The 22,452-nt window shown below is 48.1% G+C and overlaps 1 protein-coding gene across 1 annotated transcript in view; it reads right to left on the bottom strand.

Annotated features, from left to right (window-relative positions):
• LOC125449187 (solute carrier family 22 member 6-A-like) overlaps nt 1–22,452 on the bottom strand; it is a 47,621-nt gene that overhangs the window by 16,184 nt on the left and 8,985 nt on the right. The window contains exons 2-7 of the mRNA XM_059641629.1: nt 20,594–20,697; nt 18,364–18,518; nt 16,589–16,757; nt 12,787–12,910; nt 10,581–10,696; nt 768–982 (exon numbers count right to left, since the gene is read on the bottom strand). Of these exons, the coding sequence (XP_059497612.1) occupies nt 768–982; nt 10,581–10,696; nt 12,787–12,910; nt 16,589–16,757; nt 18,364–18,518; nt 20,594–20,697 (883 nt within the window). The remainder of the gene's footprint in view (nt 1–767; nt 983–10,580; nt 10,697–12,786; nt 12,911–16,588; nt 16,758–18,363; nt 18,519–20,593; nt 20,698–22,452) is intronic.

Here is a 22,452-nt window from a genome sequence, read left to right as displayed (position 1 = left end):
GGCCGTGCTAAATTGTCCCATAGTGCCCAGGGATGTGCAGGTTAGGGTGGATTGGCCGTGCTAAATTGTCCCATAGTGCCCAGGTATGTGCGGGTTAGGGTGGATTGGCCGTGCTAAATTGTCCCATAGTGCCCAGGGATGTGTAGATTGGACAGCTTATAGGGGGATGGGTTTGGGTGGGATGCTCTGAGGTTCGGTGTAGACTTGTTGGGCCAGAGGGCCTGTTTCCACACTGTAGGGATTCCAGGACACATGAGGAACACAATCCCCTGCAAGTTCCCCTCTGAGCCACTCCCCATCCCGACCGGGAAATATATCGGCTGTTCCTTCAGTGTCGCTGGGTCAGAATCCTGGAATTCCCTCCCTAAGGGGCATCGTGGGCCTCCCCACAGCCCACAGACTACAGCGGCTCAAGAAGGCAGCTCACCCCCTCCTTCTCAAGGGGCAACTAGGGCTGGAGCAAGAAATGCAGACCACCCACATGCTGCGTGAACAAATAAATTTTAAAATTTGCCGATTCCCCTTTTTGCACGATGCACGCTACTTCATCGAAGAACTTCAATGAATTGATCAATGGACACAATCTTCCTTTCATGGAACCATGTTGATTCTGCCTGATTGCTTTGTGTGCATTTCTGTACCATACCTCAATGCCTTCAATCATACGCCCTAACCTCTTACCAGTGGAACCTCCACGGGGGCAGGGAGTGGAATATTTCACGATGGGGAAAGGAAAATGACGAGGTTCTCTAACTATTAACTCTTACCTTTCGGAACAAAGATGTTCGCCAGGTTAAAGCTCCCGGCCAGGATGAGCGAAGTTCCTTGTGTGAACCTCCTTCCAATCAGGCTCATGAAAAGAAACACGAGCACTTTTGCGGGAATGTCGACAGCTCCGAAAATAACCTGGATGAGGTAAATATTGACCCCAAACCCTTGCAGGTCAATCGCTAACCCATAATATGCAAAACTGGTTGAGAACCTGCAGCAACAATGAGAAAGATTGGGGTCAGCGTTCCCCTACAGGTGTGTGATCCCGAGGTCTGCACTTTGCGACTTGTGGATCAGACATCAACGCTGTGATAATGTGTCGATGCCAGTCACTGCGTGTGGATTAGGGTCATAGAGTCATAGAGCAAGGAAACAGTCCATCCAGTCCGTGCTGACCACAAGCCCCAAACAAAACCAGTCCCACTTGCCTGCTCCCGGCCCTTATCCCTCCAAACCTTTCCCTATTCATGGACTTATCCAAATGTCTTTTATACATTGTAATTGTACCCCCATCCACCACTTCCTCGGGAAGTTCATTCCACCTGCGCACCACATTCTGTGTAAAAAAGAGTTGACCCTCATTGACCTTTCTAAATCTTTCTCCTGTCACCTTAAAAATATGTCCACTAGTCTTGAAATCTTTCTTGAAATAGGAAGGCATATGGTGTGTTAGGTTTTATTGGTAGAGGGATTGAGTTTTGGAGCCATGAGGTCACGTTGCAGCTGTACAAAACTCTGGTGCAGCCGCACTTGGAGTATTGCACAGTTCTGGTCACCACATTATAGGAATGATGTGGAAGCTTTGGAAAGGGTGCAGAGGAGATTTACTAGGATGTTGCCTGGTATGGAGGGAAGGTCTTATGAGGAAAAGCTGAAGGACTTGACGCTGTTTTCATTGGAGAGAAGAAGGTTGAGAGGTGACTTAATTGAAACATATAAAATAATCAGAGGGTTAGATAGGGTGGATAGGGAGAGCCTTTTTCCTCGGATGGTGATGGTTAACCCAAGGGGACATAGCTTTAAATTGAGGGGTGATAGATATAGGACAGATGTCAGAGGTAGGCTCTTTATTCAGAGAGCACTAAGGGCGTGGAATGCCCTGCCTGCAACAGTAGCAGACTCGCCAACTTTAAGGGCATTTAAATGGTCACTGGATAAACATAGGGATGATAATGGAATAGTGTAGGTTAGATGGGCTTCAGTTTGGTTTCACAGGTCGGTGCAACATGGAGGGCTGAAGGGCCTGCACTGCGCTGTAGTGTTCTATGTTCTATTCACCCTATCTATACTCCTCATGATTTTATAAACCGCTATAAGGTCACCCTCAACCTCCTACACTCCAGTGAAAACAGTTTTCATATAATTCAGGCTCCCCATTCCCAGCAACATCCTGGAAAATCTCTTCTGAACCCTCTCCAGCTTAATATCCTTCCTATGATGGGGGACCAGGGCCGGACACAGTGCTCCAGGAGAGGCCTCACCAACATCCTGTACAATCTCAGCATGGCATCCCAGCTCCTGTACTCCAAGGTCTGAGCAATGAAGGTGGGCGTGCTAAACTCTGTCTAATACCTGGGCAGCTTCAAACAAATGTTGATCAGAATATGATCTGATCAAAGTTTCCACGGTTCCATTTTCCTTTCATCGTTTTTGCTACGAACTGTTGTAACATTTGAGTTGATTTTACTTGATTTATTAATTGTCACATGTACCGAGATACAGTGAAAAGTATTGTTCTGAATGCTATCCAGGCAAATCCTACTTTACATGAGCACATCAGGGTAATTGAACAGAATGCAGAATATATTGTGACAGCTACAGGGAAGGTGCAGAGGAAGATCAACTCTAATGTATGAGAGGTCCGATCATAAACCTGATACCAGCGAGGAAGACAACAAAATGTGAGGCTGGATGAACACAGCAGGCCAAGCAGCATCTCAGGAGCACAGAAGCTGACATTTCGGGCCTAGACCCTTCATCAGAGAGGGGGATGGGGAGAGGGTTCTGGAATAAATAGGGAGAGAGGGGGAGGCGGACCGAAGATGGAGAGAAAAGAAGATAGGTGGAGAGGAGAGTATAGGTGGGGAGGTAGGGAGGGGATAGGTCAGTCCAGGGAAGACGGACAGGTCAAGGAGGTGGGATGAGGTTAGTAGGTAGATGGGGGTGCGGCTTGGGGTGGGAGGAAGGGATGGGTGAGAGGAAGAACCGGTTAGGGAGGCAGAGACAGGTTGGACTGGTTTTGGGATGCAGTGGGTGGGGGGGAAGAGCTGGGCTGGTTGTGTGGTGCAGTGGGGGGAGGGGACGAACTGGGCTGGTTTAGGGATGCAGTAGGGGGAGGGGATGAGCTGGGCTGGTTGTGTGTTACAACAGATCGTAGCAAAAACGATGAAAGGAAAATGCAACCGTGGAAACTTTGATCAGATCATATTCTGATCAACATTTGTTTGAAGCTGCCCAGGTATTAGACAGAGTTTAGCACGCCCACATTCATTGCTCAGACCTTGGAGTACAGGAGCTGGAACACTATGTTGAGGTTGTACAGGATGTTGGTGAGGCCTCTTCTGGAGCACTGTGTCCAGTTCTGGTCCCCCTGTTCATCTGCCTTCACACTTTGTTATCTTGGATTCTCCAGCATCTGCAGTTCCCATTGTTTCTGATAGAATTTTAACCAGGGAGGAAGAAGCTGCTCTTCAATCTGTTTGAGAGATAATGGGAACTGCAGATGCTGGAGAATCCAAGATAACAAAGTGTGAAGCTGGATGAACACAGCAGGCCAAGCAGCATCTCAGGAGCACAAAAGCTGCCGTTTCGGGCCTAGACCCTTCATCAGAGTCTAGGCCCGAAACATCAGCTTTGGTGCTCCTGAGATGCTGCTTGGCCTGCTGTGTTCATCCAGCTTCACACTTTGTTATCTTCAATCTGTTTGTATGTGTTTTCAAAACATTGTGCTTTCTGCCTGATGGAAGAGGTTATAACTGAGGTTGGGAGGGGGCTTTGATTATAGAAACCCAACAGCGTGGAAACAGGCCATTCAGCCCATCGTGACCACACCAGCCCTCCAAAAGAACATCACATCCAGTTCCACCCAATCCCTGCATTCCCCATGGCCAACCCAGTGAACATGCACATCCCTGGGCACCACAGGACAATTTAGCACGGCCAACCCACCCTAACCCGCACATCCCTGGGCACCACAGGACAATTTAGCACGGCCAATCCACCCAAACCTGCACATCCCTGGGCACTATGGGGCAATTTAGCACGGCCAATCCACCCTAACCTGCACATCCCTGGGCACTATGGGACAATTTAGCACGGCCAATCCACCCTAACCCGCACATCCTTGGGCACTATGGGACAACATAGCACGGCCAATCCACCCTAACCCACACATCCCTGGGCACTATGGGACAATTTATCACGGCCAATCCACCCTAACCCGCACATCCCTGGGCACCACAGGACAATTTAGCACGGCCAATCCACCCTAACCTGCCCATCCCTGGGCTCTATGGGGCAATTTAGCACGGCCAATCCACCCTAACCTGCACATCACTGTGCACTATGGGACAATTTAGCACGGCCAATCCACCCTAACCCGCACATCCCCGGGCAATTTAGCACGGCCAATCCACCCTCACCCGCACATCCCCGGGCAATTTAGCACGGCCAATCCACCCTAACCCGCACATCCCTGGGCACCACAGGACAATTTAGCACGGCCAATCCACCCTAACCTGCCCATCCCTGGGCTCTATGGGGCAATTTAGCACGGCCAATCCACCCTAACCTGCACATCACTGTGCACTATGGGACAATTTAGCACGGCCAATCCACCCTAACCCGCACATCCCCGGGCAATTTAGCACGGCCAATCCACCCTCACCCGCACATCCCCGGGCAATTTAGCACGGCCAATCCACCCTAACCCGCACATCCCTGGGCACTACGGGACAATTTAGCACGGCCAATCCACCCTAACCTGCACATCCCTGGACACTATGGGACAATTTAGCACGGCCAATCCACCCTAACCCGCACATCCCTGGGCACTATGGGACAATTTAGCACGGCCAATCCACCCTAACCTGCACATCCCTGGGCACTACAGGACAATTTAGCATGGCCAATCCATCCTAACCCGCACATCCCTGGGCACTATGCGACAATTTAGCACGGCCAATCCACCCTAACCTGCACATCCCTGCCCACTATGGGACAATTTAGCACGGCCAACCCACCCTAACCCGCACATCCCTGGGCACTATGGGACAATTTAGCACGGCCAATCCACCCTAACCCACACATCCCTGTGCACTATGGGACAATTTAGCACGGCCAATCCACCCTAACCTGCACATCCCTGGGCACTATGGGACAATTTAGCACGGCCAATCCACCATAACCCGCACATCCCTGGGCACTATGGGACAATTTAGCACGGCCAAACCACCCTAACCCGCACATCCCTGGGCTCTATGGGACAATTTAGCACGGCCAACCCACCCTAACCCGCACATCCCTGGGCACTATGGGACAATTTAGCACGGCCAATCCACCCTAACCTGCACATCCCTGGGCACTATGGGACAATTTAGCACGGCCAATCCACCCTAACCCGCACATCCCTGGGCTCTATGGGACAATTTAGCACGGCCAATCCACCCTAACCTGCATATCTTTGGAGTGCGGGAGGAAACCAGAGCACCCGGAGGAAACCTACGCAGACACAGGGAGAATGTGCAAACTCCGCACAGGCCTGAGGGTGTGATCGTACGTGGGTCCCTGGCGCCATGAAGCAGGAGCACTAGCCGCTGAGCCACGGTGCCCATTCTGCTGGCAGCTTTTCTGTGGTGGTGGGAAGTATAAATGGAGCGAATCGATGGAAGGATGGCTTGCGAGATGGAAGGGGCCACATTTACACCTCCCTGTGGTTACTCGCAGTCGTGGGGCAGAGCTGTAACCGTGCCACACATGCATGACGCTTGGATCTGTGATCTGGCCAATCTGTATCTTTAAAGCAGCAAAGTGATGATGTTTCTGTGGCCTCGTGCCATGTGACTACCGTCTCATGTTCAGGAATGCGTCCTGCCCTTCAGTAATGTTTCTTCAGTCCGTAACCTGTTCGGGGTTTTGTGAATACTTGTTCTCAGTAAGAAACTTCTCTCAGCACACATTAGGAGAGGTGATGGCCCAGTGCTATTGTCGTTGGACTGTTAATCCAATCACCCTGGGGACCTGCGCTCAAATCCTGCCGCGGCAGATGGTGGGATTTGAATTCAATTTAAAATCTGGAATTAAGAATCTAACTATGGCCATGAGTCGATTGTCAGGGGAAAGTCCCGTCCGCTTCACTAATGTCCTGTAGGGAAGGAAACTGCCATCCTTACCTGGTCTGGGCCTACACGTGACTCCAGACCCACAGCCATGCATTTGACTCTTAACTGCCCCCTGGGCAATTAGGGATGGGGCAATATGCAAAAACCAAAAAAGTCACAGACATAAATCACAAACAACAAGCAGAAGTTGCTGGAAAAGCTCAGCAGGTCCTGGCAGCGTCTGTGAGGGGAATAAAGTCACAGTTAACATTTCGGGGCCTGGTGATCCTCTCTCAGAATGGGACCAGAATACCAGGCAGGTCTGGGGAAGGGTCACTGGACCCCGAAACGTTAACGCCGACCTTTTTCCCTTCACCGATGCCGCCGGGACCAGCTGAGCTCCTCCAGCGACCTCCGTATTTTTGTTGCTGATTTTTACAACTAGGCCAGAGATGACCACACCCGTAAACTAAACAAACAGCAGAACAGCTCCCGATCTGCTATTCCATCTCGGTGTTAGCGTCAGCACGCCTAGCCTTAAACAAACACCTCCTCCATATTGCATGTGATTTCAAAAGAGGGTCTCCACAGAGAAACGCAAACTTGGCGAGTGGAGACAAACAGGAGTGAGTTAGCCCCACCCTCATATTTCACAGGCTCAGCTCCTTTCAACGTAGGCCCGACCAATGGTATCTGTTGACAGCAAGAAACCAAGAGGTTGCCGAGCAAGGGAATCGCTGAAGGTAGGCCAGGGACTTCCCTTTCAACATTCCACCACTTTCTTGGGTTTCTGACTGTTTCTGACCAAGAGTGGCTACAAAACGCTGAAGCTGGGGAGCGGCCAATGGCTGCAGGCTGCCTGCTTTCTAATAGCTGCACTTACAATTCCTATCGCTCACACTTGATCCATTTGCAACCTGATCTGAAGCCATTCTTTTTGTTTTACATTCATTCATGGGATGATGGCTGTTCCAGCATTTATTGCCCCATCCCTAATTGCCCAGAGGGCAGTTAAGAGTCAACCACATTGATGTGGGTCTGGAGTCACGTGTAGGCCCAGGCTGGGTAAGGATGGCAGTTGGCTTCCCTTAACGACATCAGTGAGCCAGATGGGTTTTTCCTGGACTCACGGTCATCATCGGGCTCTCAATTCCTTATTGAAATCCAAATTCCACCGTCTGCTGTAGTGGCGATTTGAACCAGGGTCCCCAGAGAGTCATCGAGATCTAATACATCTAGGGATATACTCCTGAGGCTTTATAAGGCTCTGGTCAGGCCACATTTGGAGTATTGTGTGCAGTTTGGGGCCCCATATCTCAGGAAGGATGTACTGGCCCCACAGCAGGTTCAGAGGAGGTTCACGAGAATGGTCCCAGGAATGAAAAGCTTAACATAGAGGAACTTTTGAGGGCTCTGGGTCTATACTCATCAGAGTTTAGAAAAATGAGGTGGGATCTAATTGAAACTTATAGAATACTGAATGGTCTGGACAGAGTGGATGTTGGGAAGATGTTTCTATTGGTAGGAGAGACTAGGACCCGAGGGCACAGAGTTAGAGTAAAGGGAAGAGCTTTTAGAACTGAGATAAGGAGAAACAACTTCAGCCAGAGGGTGGTGCATCTTTGGAATTCACTGCTGCAGAAGGCTGTGGAGGGCAGGTCATTGAGTATATTTAAGACTGAGATAGACAGGGTCTTGATTATCAAGGGGATCAAGGGTTACAGGGAGAAAGCAGGAGAATGAGGGTTGAGGAACTTATCAGCCATGATTGAATGGTGGACCAGACCCAATGGGCTGAATGGCCTATTTTCTGCTCCTATGTCCAATGGTCTTATGGAAACGCTAGCTTGCTCTCTCTCTCTCTACGGACGCTGCCTGATCCATTGTCATTTACAGCAATGTTTTATTTGTTTTCCCCAGAACATAACTGGATCTCTGGACTGAGAGCCCAGTGATAACACCACGAGGCCATCGCCTCCTCCCCTCAATCTCCCACCTCCTGGTCATTTACCCCATCTGCCTTTTCCAAGAGCAAGAGGGCTGCCAGCCAGTCAACTTCTCCTCATCTACGATTTAGCTCAGTTTTCTCTGCTCAGAGTCAGAAGTGAGAGGTTTTTCTGAAAATGACAAGCGCTCGCTTCGTCAAGTGATGCAGGACTTCAGATTTCGAATAAACCCTGCTGGGCTGGTACTGGGTCTCCTGTGACTTCTGACTCCAGTCCAGAACTGGTACCTTCACGTCATGGGTTCTCTGCTCATGACCTGAAGGACTGACCCCTGGATGAGCCACAGAGTAATAGGTCCCTGGTATTCTGTGGTTACCCAGTGACAGGGGTGAGACTCTCACCTCCATAGGAATAGTAGGAAACAATGCAACGGTTCATGATTGGCTCAGTTCCATTATAACCACACATTTAAAGGTAATGATTTGTAGACCAATCTACTATTACAGTATTTTGATTAACGGTAGCCAACTAAGATCTTAGTTCTCTCACATCATGTTGCAGGTAGACAGGGCGGTGAGGAAGCTGTTTGGTACGCTTGCCTTTATTGGTCAGTGCATTGAGTGTAGGAGTTGGGAGGATCATGTTGTGGCTGTACAGGACATTGGTGAGGCCACTTTGCGAACACTGCATTCAATCCTAGTCTCCCTGCTGTAGGAAAGATGTTGTGAAACTTGAAAGGGTTCAGGAAGGATTTACAGGGATGTTGCCAGGGCTGGAGGGTTTGAGCTACAGGGAGAGGCTGGGGCTATTTTCCCTGGAGTGTCAGGGGCTGAGGGGTGACCTTATAGAGGTTTATAAGATCATGAGGGTCATGGATAAGGTCTTTCCCCCAGGGTAGAAGAGTGCAAAACTAGAGGGGCATAGCTTTAAGGTGAGAGGGGAAAGATTTAAAAGGGACCTGAGGGGCAACTTTTTCACACAGAGGGTGGTGCGTGTATGGAATGAGCTGCCAGAGGAAGTGGTGGAGGCTGGTACAGTTACAGCATTTAAAAGGCACCTGGATGGGGACATGAATAGGAAGGGATTAGAGGGATATGGGCCAAATGCTGGCAAATGGGACTGGATTAATTTAGGATATCCGGCCAGCATGGAGGAGTTGGACCGAAGGGTCTGTTTCCATGCTGTCTAGTTGTGCGATGCTGTGACTCTAGTCCTCCAGCTGAATCAGAAGCTAGAGCTAAAGTATACCCTGCTTTCCTAGATATCACATATAACTTCAGTAAAAAGTTTCCTGAGTTTCTGCATTTGCCTGTCTCTAGTTGTCTCACTGCTTAGAGTCTCAATGAGCAAATTAATATTGGGCTTTGAGTACAACACCACGTAAACCTACACCATCGAATCAGGAGTTCATGCAGTCAAGCCGCATCTTAGATTCCTGGATCTGCAGTGCCCATCGGCGAATCGACAAGTGTAGCTTTGTGTCCTTTATCATCTCTTCTCCTTGTCTATCTATTATCCACTACCCATCAGCATCTCCTGACCATAGGGTCATATAGCACAAAAACAGACCCTTCGGCCCAACCAGTCCATAATGCCAAACTAAACCAGTCCCACCTGCCTGCTCCTGGCCCATATCCCTCCAAACCTTTCCCTGTTCATGTCCTTATCCAAATGTCTTTTAAACGCTGTAACTGTGCCCACACCCACCACTTCCTCTGGAAGCTCATTCCACACATGGAGTAAAACAAAATTGCTCCTTACATCTTTTGTAAATTTTTTGACTTTCACGTTGAAAATGTGCCCCCTGCAATTGAAATCTCCCCACCCGAAGGAAAGGTTAACTATCATTCACCCTATCTTACCATTTTATAAACATCGATAAGATCGCCCTTCAACCTCCTATGCTCCAGTGAAAAAGTTGCAGTCTATCCATTCCTTTCTTTATAAGTCAAACATTCCATTGCTGGCAACATCCTGGTAAATCCCTTCTGAACCCTCTCCAGCTTAATCATATCCTTCCTATAATAGGACGACCAGAAGTGGACACAGTGCTCCAGAAGAGGCCTCACCCACGCCCTGCACAACCTCAACATGACGTCCCAGCTCCTGTACTCCAAGGTCTGAGCAATGAAGGCAAGTGTGCTCAGCACCTTCTTGACTGCACTAAATGTCACGCAAACTTCAAAGTATTGTGTATCTGCACCTCTAGGTCCCTCTGTTCTACAACGCTACCCAGGGCCCTACCATTAATTGTACAAAACCTACCCTCACCTTGTTGTACCAAAATGCAATACCTCGCATTTAGCCAGATTAAACTCTATCTGCCACTTGTCAGTCCATGTTCTCCTAATTAAGAAGAACTCATGAGCCAAATTTGATGACCTAAGTTTGAAAAGCAAATGCATATTTGCCAGAAATAATGGGAACTGCAGATGCCGTAGAATCCAAGATAGCAAAGTATGAGGCTGGATGAACACAGCGGGCCAAGCAACATCTCAGGAGCACAAAAGCTGACGTTTCGGCCTGGACCCTCCCAGTTGCTTACCAAACAAGCATGGTACAGCAGGCTATCTTGCGCATGGTAGCAGTCCGGAATAGATCTAACACACTTCGCTTGTCCCTGGTGACCTGCTGTTCGTTTTCCATGTTTGACTTCAGAATCTGGGAAGCACATGCAAAGTTACGACACAATGTCAGGAAATTATAAACCTTTCCCCTGAAAGATTTAAGTTAGAAAGAAAGGCAAGAGAGTCTGGGACTTTTTTCACTGGAATATCAGAGGTCGAGAGGAGACCTTGAAGAAGTTTATAAAATAATGATGGGTCCAGATAGAGTTAATAGTGGGTGTCGTATCCCTGGGGTGGGGCGGATTTCAAGATAAGGGGGAACCTCTTTAAGATGAGAAGAGATTTAAAAAGACCTGTGGGGGGGCAGATATTTTACACAGGGGGTGGTCCGTGTGTGGAATGAGCTTCCAGAGGAAGTGGCGGGTGTGGGTACAGTTACAGCGTTTAAAAGACATTTGGATAAGGACATGAACAGGGAAAGGTTTGGAGGGATATGGGCCAGGAGCTGGCAGGTGGGACTGGTTTAGTTTGGGGATTATGGTTGGCACGGACTGGATGGGCCAAAGGGTCTGTTTCCGTGCTGAATGACCCTGAGTCCATGATATAAATGATTAATAGTTTAGCACTCTTTAAAACGCATTACAACAAAGGAGATTGTTCAATTAAACATGAACATGGAGCTGACGTCCAGCATACAGAGAGCCACCAACTTGAATGAGTGCGAGGGATAATGTTAGTCTGAAAGCACTGGATGTAAAATACCATCTATCCTGCTTGGCTGGATGGTACCGGTGCTACTGGAAGGTAGGCAGTCCCTTTGAAATTTCCACCAGTACAAGCCATTCTAAATAATACCTCTATAACCCACCTACCCTCTTACACCTGCTGCCCTTTCTGTTTGCAGTTCTGAAACATTGAAGTGTGATAACTTCAGACAGGATCCTAAGAATGTCAAACAATGGAAATATTGCAACAACTCTGTGGTATATTTTGTCTTTTTTTTAATGAAGAAAGGTTGAGACAGACACATTGAGTGGTCTGCTCAAAGCCAATAAATTAAACAGTTTGCGGGGCTCTGGGTTTTTAATTAAAATTGGAACAATAGAAGCAGCATGGCTGGGTGGTGTCTACCTCTGACAGAACTAGAATGTTTAGTTTTAGCTTTCTGCAGTTGCTGGGGTCTTGAAGCTGGATGTGGAATCCTTTATTCCTCTCTCTATTACAGCTAAAAGCTGGGGTTCTCCTCCTGTTGCTAGAATTGCATGCGAGACAATCTACTTTGCTGAATTTGCCTTTGCCAAGGGTGTGTTTATGGGATGTTACTATATTGGAGCAATTAATTAATAGTAGTTAATATTATCATGTTAAGCATTTTGATAAAGTTACAGTTAAGCTAATCTTTTATTTCTATTTTAAGTGAAGTGTAAAAATAAAGTTTGTTTTACTCAAAGTTGAGTAGTTTGACCAATCAAATTGCTTCTGGCATGCAATGCCTTACTCTTACTGTTAAAATAAGAAAAAGTTAGCATCTACGCTACCTTCCTAATATATTTTAATTTGATTTGACTTATTATTGTTAGATGTACCTCGGGACAATGAAAAGTTTTGTTTTGCGCGCAGTATAGTCAGATCATACCATACACAGGTGCATTAGGGTAATAGGACAGAGCGAGGAATACAACATTAATGCGGCAGAGAAGATGCACAGAGAGCAAAACCAACATTAAATTTAAAATTTGAGTGGTCCATTCTAGTAACAGCAGAGAAGAAGCTATAAAAACCTGAAAGAACTGAGGATGCTGTAAATCAGGAACAAAAACAAAGTCGGGGAAAAGCTCAGCAGGTCTGGCAGCATCTGTGGAGGAGAAAAAAGAGTTAATGTTTCCGGTCCGGTGACCCTTCCTCAGAACTCTTCGGACCTGCTGAGCTTTTCCAGCAACTTTGTTTTTGTTGGCGAAGAAGCTGTTCTTGAATCTGTTGGCACGTGTGTTTAAGCTTTCGTAACTTCTGCCTGATGGAGGAGGAAGGGATTATAACCAGGGCGGGGTGGGTCGCTTTTCCAAAGCTTGGTCTGGTTGCTAACAATACGTTACTGCATAATTAGGGTAAAGACTCCCGGTGCAGAGATTGAGCAAGTCAGGATGAGGTTCATTGTAAAGCTACATTTTTACGGCCATCACTTACTTCGACAGTGAGCTTTTTCCCTTCATCCTGCTTGCCGTTCATCTTGGCCACCCTCCTGAGCTGTTTCAGAGCTACATCGGCCTTGTCATTCAGAATAAGCCAGCGAGCGGACTCGGGGAACCACCTTGAGAGGAGGACCACACATACCTAGGGATTATTATCTCCACAGTCAGTGCATCTCTCAATCAGTTCTGGATAAGTCCAGAGGACACCGTGACCCAGGAATAATAACGAAGGATAAATTCTCAATACCGTAGCCTGTCCCCGCAATTCTCTTCCTTTACTCAGGTTAATTTAGTAGCTGTGTCGTGAACAGAACTCTCTCGTAACCTCACACAAGTACTCGATTTTGGGTGTGAGCGTGAATAGGGCATCGAATTAGAACTAGATTTTATTGCCACTTGTGCTCAAGTACAGGAGTACAGTGATTTGTGCACAACGTCACCGTTCCTGGCACTGTCTTAGGTACGAAAGTACCTGGGCATAAAATCTTAGGCACAAAGCAGGAAGAAAAAAGTAAAAAGTTAAACATTACAGCCCCTCTTAGCATAAAGTAGAAAACTAAAAAAAAATTGAAAGTTAAACATCCCCGTCATTCTTAGTATTAAGCTAAAGAAGTAAAGTTAAAAGTTCAACAGTCTTTCCTAAGGGCTGAGTCATGCTGAGCCTGCGCTCCCTGCAATCTCTTCCACCAAGGCCAACTTTCTGGGAAGTGCCTGCTCTAGCCACCATGTTGGACTCTTCCTCCTCTGCGACGCCTCGCTCTCGATCTTCCCTGCGCTGCTCCGACCACCCCACCCCACCCAACCACCGCCCCGGTCTCCGCAGAAAGTAAGTAAGAAAGGAAAGGAAGGGAAAAAGCGAAACGGAGCTGACACACCCTCACCCCTCAGCTGCTGCCCCACTGCCGCCATCTTGGTTTGGTCAAGGGAGCGAGGTCAAAATCCTTGGAATTCCACCCCTCCCCCCCACCCACCAAGGGCATTGCGGGACGACCCACAGCATCTGATGGCAGCAGTTTGAGAAAACAGCTCCCCATCACCTTCTCAAGGGGGCAACTAGGCACGGGGATGGGGCAATAAAAGTGCTGGATGCTGACTATGTCCCACGAATGAATAAAGCAATTAAGCATCCAAATTAGATCCAATTCCAACCTCACTTGACACCGACAATCCTGACCATCTCGGCATCAATTGAGGGAGCTGACCAGAAGGGAGTGAGGTTCACAAATTCTCAAATCTACCGCCGTTGTGGGTCCCCTGCAGTGTGGCAGGACCCTGAGTGAATTTAAGGAGGAGAGAGGCAGATTTTTAATTGACAGTGGGATGAAGGGTTGTGGGCAGTGGGCAGGAAAGTGCAGTTGGAGCCGAGGTGAGATCGATCACAATGGTATCGAAGCAGGCTGGATGGGTCGAATGGCCTCGCCCTGCTCCTGGTTGTTATGTTTTTATGAGGCTGGGAGTTACACCGACAGGATCCTGCAACTTCCTCTATGTTTGCACTGAAGGTCAAACTGTTCCCTGTAGAAAATGATTCGCAATCTACCTTGGTGAACGCAGTTGGATGCCATTCTGAAGTCCTAATAGATCACATCTACCGCTCTGCCTTCATCAACCCTCTTTGTTATCACTTCAAAAAAACCCAAGCAAAGCTCATGAGACACAACTTCTTACCCTCAAAGCCATAATTGACTACCCTTAGAGATAGTAGGAACTGCAGATGCTGTAGAATCTGAGAAAGCCAGGTGTGGAGCTGGATGAACACAGCATTAGAGGAGCAGGAAAGCTGACGTTTCGGGCCTAGACCCTTCATCAGAAAAAAAAAGTCCTTAATCCTTAAATGTCCTTAATGAGCCCTTTATGCATGTAAATCCTGTCCCTCAGGACTCCCTCCAACAAATTGCCCACCACTGATGTTGGCTTGTCGGTCTGTATTCCCTGGCATTTCCTTACTACCTTCTTTAAATAGTGGCGCCATGTTAGCCAACTTCTGGTCTTCTAGCACCTTACCTGTGACTATCCTTGGTACGAATATCTCAGCAAGGGGCCCAGCAATCTCTTCCCTAGCTTCTCACAAAGATCAAGGGTACACCTAATCAGGTCCCAGGGATTTATCCACTTTTACGTGTTTTAAGACATCTAGCACTCCTCCTCTGTAATATAGACATTTTTCAAGATGTCGCTATTTATTTCACCATGTTTTCTATCTTCCATATCCTTCTGTACAGTAAACATTGATGCAAAATACTTGTTTAGTATCTCCACACCTTCTGCGGTTCCACACATAGGCGGTCTTGCTGATGTTTAAGGGGCCCTATTCTCTCCCTAGTTACCTATTCGTCCTAAATATATGTGTAGAATCCCTTTGGTTTCTCCATAACCCTATTTGCCAAAGCAATCTCATGGCCCCTTTTTGCCCTTCTGATTTCCCTACTGTCTTTATATTTTTCTAGGGACTCTCTCAATTTCTTCTGTCTATACCTGACATATGCTTCTTATTCTTGACCAAAATCTCAAGTGCTCTAGTCATCCAGCATTTGCTACACCTGCCAACCTTGCCCTTCACACTAACAGAAATATAGTGGCTCTGGGCCCTAGTTATAGCATTTGAAGGCTTCCCATTTTCCAGCTGTCCCTTTACCTGCGAACATCGACCCAATCAACTTTTGAAGGTTTTTACCTAATCCCATCAAAATTGGCATTCCTCTAATTTAGATCCAGTCTCGCCTTTTCCATCACTATTTTAAACCTAATAGAATTATGGTCACTAGCCCCAAAGTGCTCCCCCACTGACACCTCAGTCACCTGCCCTGCCTTATTTCCCAAGAGTAGGTCAGGCTTTGCACTTTCTCTCGTAGGTACATCCACATACTAAATCAGAAAATGTTCTTGTACACACTTAACAAATTCATCTCCATCTAAGCCCTTAACACTATGGCAGTCCCTTTCTATGTTTGGAAAGTTAAAATCCCCTACCATAACCCCCTATTATTCTTACAGATGACTGTGATCTCCTTATAAATTTGTTTCTCAATGTCCCGCTATTTGGGGGACTATAGTCCAATCCCAATAAGGTAACCATTCTTTTCTTATTTCCCAGTTCCACCGAATAAATTCCCTGGACATATTCCCAGGAATATCCTCACTATAGCTGTAATGTTATTCCTAAGCAAAAATGTCAACACCCTCCTCTCTTACCCCCCTTTTGATCCTTCCTTTGGCATCTATACCCTGGAACAATAAACTGCCAGTCCTGTTCATCCTTGAGCCACATCTCTGCAATTGCTATGATATCCTAGTGCCATGCCATGAGTTCACCTGCCTTACCTGTTAGGTCTCTTGCATTGAAATAAATGTAGTTTAATTTATCAGTCCTCCGTGTTCTCTACCTTGTTCCTACTTGCCCTGTCTGTTTGACTTACTCCTTTGTCCCAGCTGTACCCATTTCAGACTGATCGCTTTCCTCACTATTTCCGTGGGTCCCACGTATCACCCTCAATTCCCTCTGCTGTTGATTGATTGCTTTTTATTTCTAAAGTTCTGACACATTGCCGCAGCTTACAAAACGGTAATTACTGCTCCGGGAATTCGAGAAAATCAGCTCTGACACTGAAAAGACCTCCAGAGACAAAGGAGAGCACCTCGCTCGGCCGCCATTTTCTCCACCCCGCCCCCACCATCCTCCATCTTGGATTACCCAGAATCCTGCCAGAGCCAGTTCGGCCAACGTTTCCAACCTTCCCCCTAACCTGGGCCGTTCGACGTTGCCGTCAGGAAAAGGCGCAGGCGGAATGTGAGTTTACCAAGAGTAGAGGAAGAAAACGAAGTAAGGCAGGGACACTGTGAACTGAAGCCACCGCCAGTCCTGGATTCCATACGCCAAGCCGGCCAGATGCAGTTGGCCGAAGGTGTAGAGAAAACCACTCAGCATTGAAACTTGCGTTCGACATCTTGTGGGGATCCATTCGACCTCTGTAGGAGCACACAAGGAGACAGAAGGGAGAGGCTGAGCGAATCGGCGCGGGGGTCCGCCGGTACCAACCCGGTTGCTTGCCACAATGCGGCAATAACCTGCCGCAGGTAAGGTCAAGGGGGCAGCAACCCCCCCGCCCCGCCCTCCCCCCACCTCCACCTCACCAAATTCAACCCGTCTGGAGCTGCGAACCAAACCCCCTGCTGTTGCCACAAATCCCATAACCCAGGGAATGGAACTCGCTGCGGCAACGTGCGCTTTACCGCGCGTGCCGTAGCCTTGAGATACAGGCAGCGATAAGAAAGGCCCCAATTCCTTTCCGTCACTTGCCGGTCGAAGGGTCTCTTCCAGCCCCCGCCGCCTCCCTGTTGGCGCGCCTTGGCACGAGTTGAACTTTGACCTGCTTCGGCCTTGCGAGTCAGGAGGGGCTCGTGCCTTTAGCTCAGCAGCAGGGCGCCGTCACCCACTGTAACCCCAAGGCCTTTGCCGTGGCTCCGGGGGAGAGCAATGGGGTCGTAGGATCCCTGTGGTGCAGGACCGGTTGGGTCCACGCTGTCCCTTCGGAGAACATCCCATCCGCCTGCCTGGCATGAATGGCACAGTGTGGCGGGGGAGATTGGTGCGTCTGAGCATGAGAAAAAGGCCATTCCTAACGATCTAACAGTAAGGTTCAAGTCTGGTACGTCCCCAATTATCCTCAGAATTTGCATTTCGTATTAATATGCGTTCTGAAGAAACCTAAACCTGAAGATACTATTGTCCTTTCCTTGACCAATCCGTCTTGGACCCCAACTCTTAGATGGAGGCTCGGGAAAAGACCCCCTGTGTTTTACTTTATCCATAGTCCTTATGATTTTGCAAAACTTCATCATTACCTCTCAACCTCCAGTGAAAAAAAGTCCCAACCTCTCCATCCCTCTCCTGATAACTCAACCCCCCCATTTCCCGGCAAAGTCCGAACCCTCTCCATCTCAATAATATCCTTTCCACCAAGGAACTGGACGCAGAGCTCCAGAAGAGGCCTCACCAACATACTGTACAACCTCAACATGACGTCGCAGCTCCTCTGCTCAAAGATCTGAACAATGAAGGCAGGCGTGCTAAACTCCTTCCTAATGTTCCTAAGTTAGTGAGGTCTTCCAAGTGGGAGAAAGAGAGAGGGAGCAAGGAGCTGGGCACCTTGCTTTCAGAACGTCCAGCACAAGCCTCAATTTGATTCTCTTGGTTGGTCCTGAGAATTGTTGAGGCTTAAATATTCTACAACAGTTCTGAGTTATGGAGAGGGTTTTGGGGAATTAGAGGGGAGCTGCTTGCTACATAATCCCCAGTCTCTTGCAAGTTCTTGGAGCATTCATAACAGCAGCTGCAGTCATTTTCAATTGATCTGTCTGGTGGAGCTGGTAAGACTTGAACTCAGTTTTCTGGTCTAGAGAGATGGATGCTACCACAGAAGCCCTCATTAGTCAGTTTGATTTGGTTCCAGGTCAGTGCAATGCTTCGGGAGATTCAAAAGTGACTGTGCAAATGAATATCAAAGGTAGGTGAGCAGATTCGGTCCTGTTGGAATGGTCTTTGCTCGATAAATGTGTGCATCATTTCACTTACTGAGGGAGAAAGCATTGAGTATGATCCCAGACATTGCTAGTCCACACAAAAACCTCCAGAAGCAGAATAAGGAATAGGAAGAAGAGAAAGCCCCACACATCCCCGACACAGCTAGCTGGAAATGGGACCACAGCAGCAGAGAGCGCCTCCCGAACCTGGAACAAACACCAGGGTAAACATTAAGTCAAAATTATAAAAAAAATTACACGCTTAGTAGTTACAACACAGTCTGAGTTAGTCATTCTCCTGTCTGATGATATGTTCGATGTTTGGAACTCAGCGTTTAATTGATGTTGTGCATAACTTTTATAGCTTGTCTGAGTTTAAATACTTGCTCTCTCCAACCTTCAGCTATTGCAGCGATATCATGGAAACCCTACGGTCTGGAAGGAGGCCATTCGGCCCATTGCGCCCACACTGACCCCACCACAGGCACACTCACCCTTGCCCCCCAGCCCCACCCTATAACCCTGGCAGGGAGGCGATGACCCGGTGGCGTTATTGCTGGACTGTTAACCCAGTGACCCAGGTAATGTTCTGGGGGACCTGCGTTCAAATCCCTCCGCGGCAGATGGTGGAATTTGAATCCACTAAAATATCTGGAATTAAATCTAATGACAACGACGATGAGTCTGTTGCCAGTTGTGAGGGGAAAGACCCGTCTGGCTCACAAATGTCCTTCAGAGAAGGAAACTGCCATCTTTACCTGGTCTGGGCCTACACGTGACTCCAGACTCACACAACATGGTTGACTCTGAACTGCCCTCTGGGCAACAAATGCTGCCCTGGTCAGCGATGCCCTCATCCCATGAAAAAAACAATTTCTCATGGCCAACCTACCCAGCCTGGACACTACAGTATGGACAATCCACCCTAACCCGCACATCTTTGGACTGTGGGAGGTAACCCACGCAGACACAGGGAGAATGTGCAAACTCCAGACAGACACCCGACGCAGGAATTGAACCCGGGTCCCTGGTGCTGTGAGGCAGCAGTCCAAAGATGTGCAGGTTAGGGTTGGATTGGCCACGCTAAATTGCCCGTAGTGTTCAGGGATGTCTGGATTAGGTGGGTTATGGGGGGTGGCGTGGAGCGGTGGGTCTGGGTGGGATGTTCTGAGGGTTGGTATGGACTGTTTGGGCCTGTTTCCACCCTGTAGGGATTCTACGATCCTGCTAACCGCTGAGCCAACTCCCACTGGGGAAAGGGGCTTGTTTTGGGGTCTCCTTACAACCCCTCCCTCACACTTCACTCCAAGGCATCAGAACATAGAACATAGAGAAGTACAGCACAGTACAGGCCCTTTGGCCCACGATGTTGTGCCGTGGAATAATCCTAATCCAAAAATAAAATAACCTAACCTACATTCCCCTCAATTCACTGCTGTCCATGTGCATGTCCAGCAGTTGCTTAAATGTCACTAATGACTCCGCTTCCACGACTTCCACTGGCAAACTATTTCATGCACTCACAACTCTCTGGTTTAACTCTGCGTGGGGCTAGATCACTGGCTGTTCTGTTGGACAGCACAGGGCAGTGAATGGGGATATTTTTCGTCATCTTTCCCATCGCCACCTCCATTCCCGCTCAATGTTCATGGATGCAATCCTGTCCATGAACAGTTGAGGGGGGGGCGGTGACTTGTGTGTCAATCTGGAGCAAGGATTGTGACTGATGTTCTCCTTCCCTGGCCACTTTTTAACCGGCTGTATGTCCTTGCCTTTACACAAACAGGCGTAGCTAATGCTGCATTGAGTGACAGATCTGACATTTGAACCTCTACAGCTCAGCTTATACGGTTAATGGGAGGGCCTTGGGTGGTGTTGTCGAACAGACAGGCCGAGGGATTCAGGTCCACAATTCTTTGAAGTTTATGTTACGTATAGGCTGGTTAAGAAGGTGGTAAGCACACTAGCCTTCATTGGTCAGAGTACATCAGCTGGGACGTCATGTTGAGGTTGTACAGGACATTGGCAAGGCCTCTCCTGGAGCACTGTGTCCAGTTCTGGTCCCCCAGTTATAGAAAGGGTATTATTTAACTGGAGAGGGTTCAGAAGAGATTTACCAGGATCTTGCCGTGTATGGAAGTTTGAGTTGTAAAAGGGAGTTTTTTCCACTGGAGCGTTAAGGGTTGACGTTATCGGGGGTTGTAGAAGTCCTACAAGTGACCAGTCAGCAGCTAAGAAAAAAACTCCCCGAGCTGACATCGCAATATTCCCGCCTCTCTTACTTGTCGGAGAGCCTGCCCAGCACTATGGCTCCCACCAGCAATCCAGACATGTAGATCGACTGCGTGATCCGTTTCAGGGACTTCTGATCGCAGACCAGGTCCCACTGTCAAAATAAGAACAGAAGCAGACGGTTACCGTCACACCGGTGGTCTGAGACCCCGAGGGCGAGGCCAGTGCGGCGATGGAGGTCCAGCTTCCAGGCCCCCTCTCACCTTAAAAACATGCCCCTAGTCTTAAAATCCCCCCACCCTAGAGAAAAGACGCCTGTAATTCAGCCTATCTATACCCCTCATGATTTTATAATCCTTTACAAGCTCACTCCTCAGCCTCCTATGCTATCTCCACTTACACGAGTTTGGTCCATAACCCTCCGTCCCTATCCCATCCAAATGTTTCCTAATAATAACAATACTATACCCCCCTTCACCACTGTCTCGCAACCCATCCCAGACACTCACCACCAGAATTTGCCCCTCTGGACCCTTTTGTATCTCTCCCCTCTCACCTTAAACCTGTACCCTCGAGTTTTAGACCCTGCGGGAAAAGCTGCTCGCTACCTACCTTATCTATACTCCTTGTGGTTTTATAAACCTCTATAAGGTCACCCCCTCAACCCTCCTACACTCCAGCGAAAACAGTCCCAGCCTCTCCTTATAACTCAAACCCTCCATTCCCAGCAACATCCTGGTAAATCCCTTCTGGGCCCTCTCCACTTTAATAGTATTGAATTCAAATGTCATCATCTTATTGAAATGGAGAGAAACATTGGATGGCAGAGGGATCTGGGTTCCCTGGCATGTGAGCCACTAAAAACTAGTAGGTGGGTCTGGCAGTTAATAAGGGGAGAAAGTGAAAGTTTGGCCGTTATTTGAAAAGGAATGGAGTATAGATGTAGGGAAGTGCATAAAGTATTAATGAGTCCATACCTGGGGCATTGATTACAACTTTGGTGTCATTACTTGAGGAGGTATGTAGTTGAATTGGACGCATCTCAGAGAATGTTCACTCAGTTGATCCCAGAGATATTGGCTTTGGTCTAATGCAGAGCTTGAGCGGTTTAAGGCGATACTCTCTGGAGTTTTGAACAAAGTGTGCATGTTGGAAGGTCGAATTTGAGCACAGAATACAAGGTTAGTGGCAGGATTCTCGGCAGTGTTGAGGAACCCAAGGGATCTTGGGGTCCACGCCCATAGATCCTTCAAAGTTGCAACCCAAGTTGATAGGGCTGCAAAGAAGGTGTATGGTATGTTGGCTTTCATTGGCAGGGGAATTGAGTTTAAGAGCCGTGAGGTTATGCTGCAGCTCTAAAAAACTCTGGTTAGACCACACTTAGAATATTGTCCTGGTCACCTCATTATAGGAAGGATGAGGAAGTTTTAGAGAAGGTGCAGAGGAGATTTACTAGGATGCTGCCTGGACTGAAGGATAGGTCTAACAAGGAAAGGTTGAGGAAGCTAGGGCGTTTTTCATTGGAGCAAAGAAGGATGAGAGGTGACTTGGTAGAGGTTTACAAGATGATGAGAGGCATAGATAGAATGGATAGTCACAGACATTTTCCCAGGGTGGAAATGACTATTATGGGGGGCATAACTTTAAGGTGATTGGAGGAAGGTATAGGGGAGATGTCAGAGGTAGGATCTTCACACAGAGAGTGGTGGGCGCATGGAATGTGCTGCCGGCAGTGGTGGTGGAGTCAGATACTTTAGGGACATCTAATGAACAGTTGGATAGGCACATGGAGGATAGCAAAATGCAGGGTAGATTGATCATGGAGCAGGGTAATAGGTTGGCACAACACTGTGGGCCGAAGGGCCTGTACTGTGCTGTACTGTTCTATATACTATGTTCTAATGTACAG

The sequence above is a fragment of the Stegostoma tigrinum genome, chromosome 42 (genome assembly GCF_030684315.1).
Source record: "Stegostoma tigrinum isolate sSteTig4 chromosome 42, sSteTig4.hap1, whole genome shotgun sequence".
Lineage (NCBI taxonomy): Eukaryota > Metazoa > Chordata > Chondrichthyes > Orectolobiformes > Stegostomatidae > Stegostoma > Stegostoma tigrinum.
The sequence above is the reverse complement of the archived record's forward strand: the minus strand, read 5'-3'. Positions and strand labels throughout refer to the sequence as shown.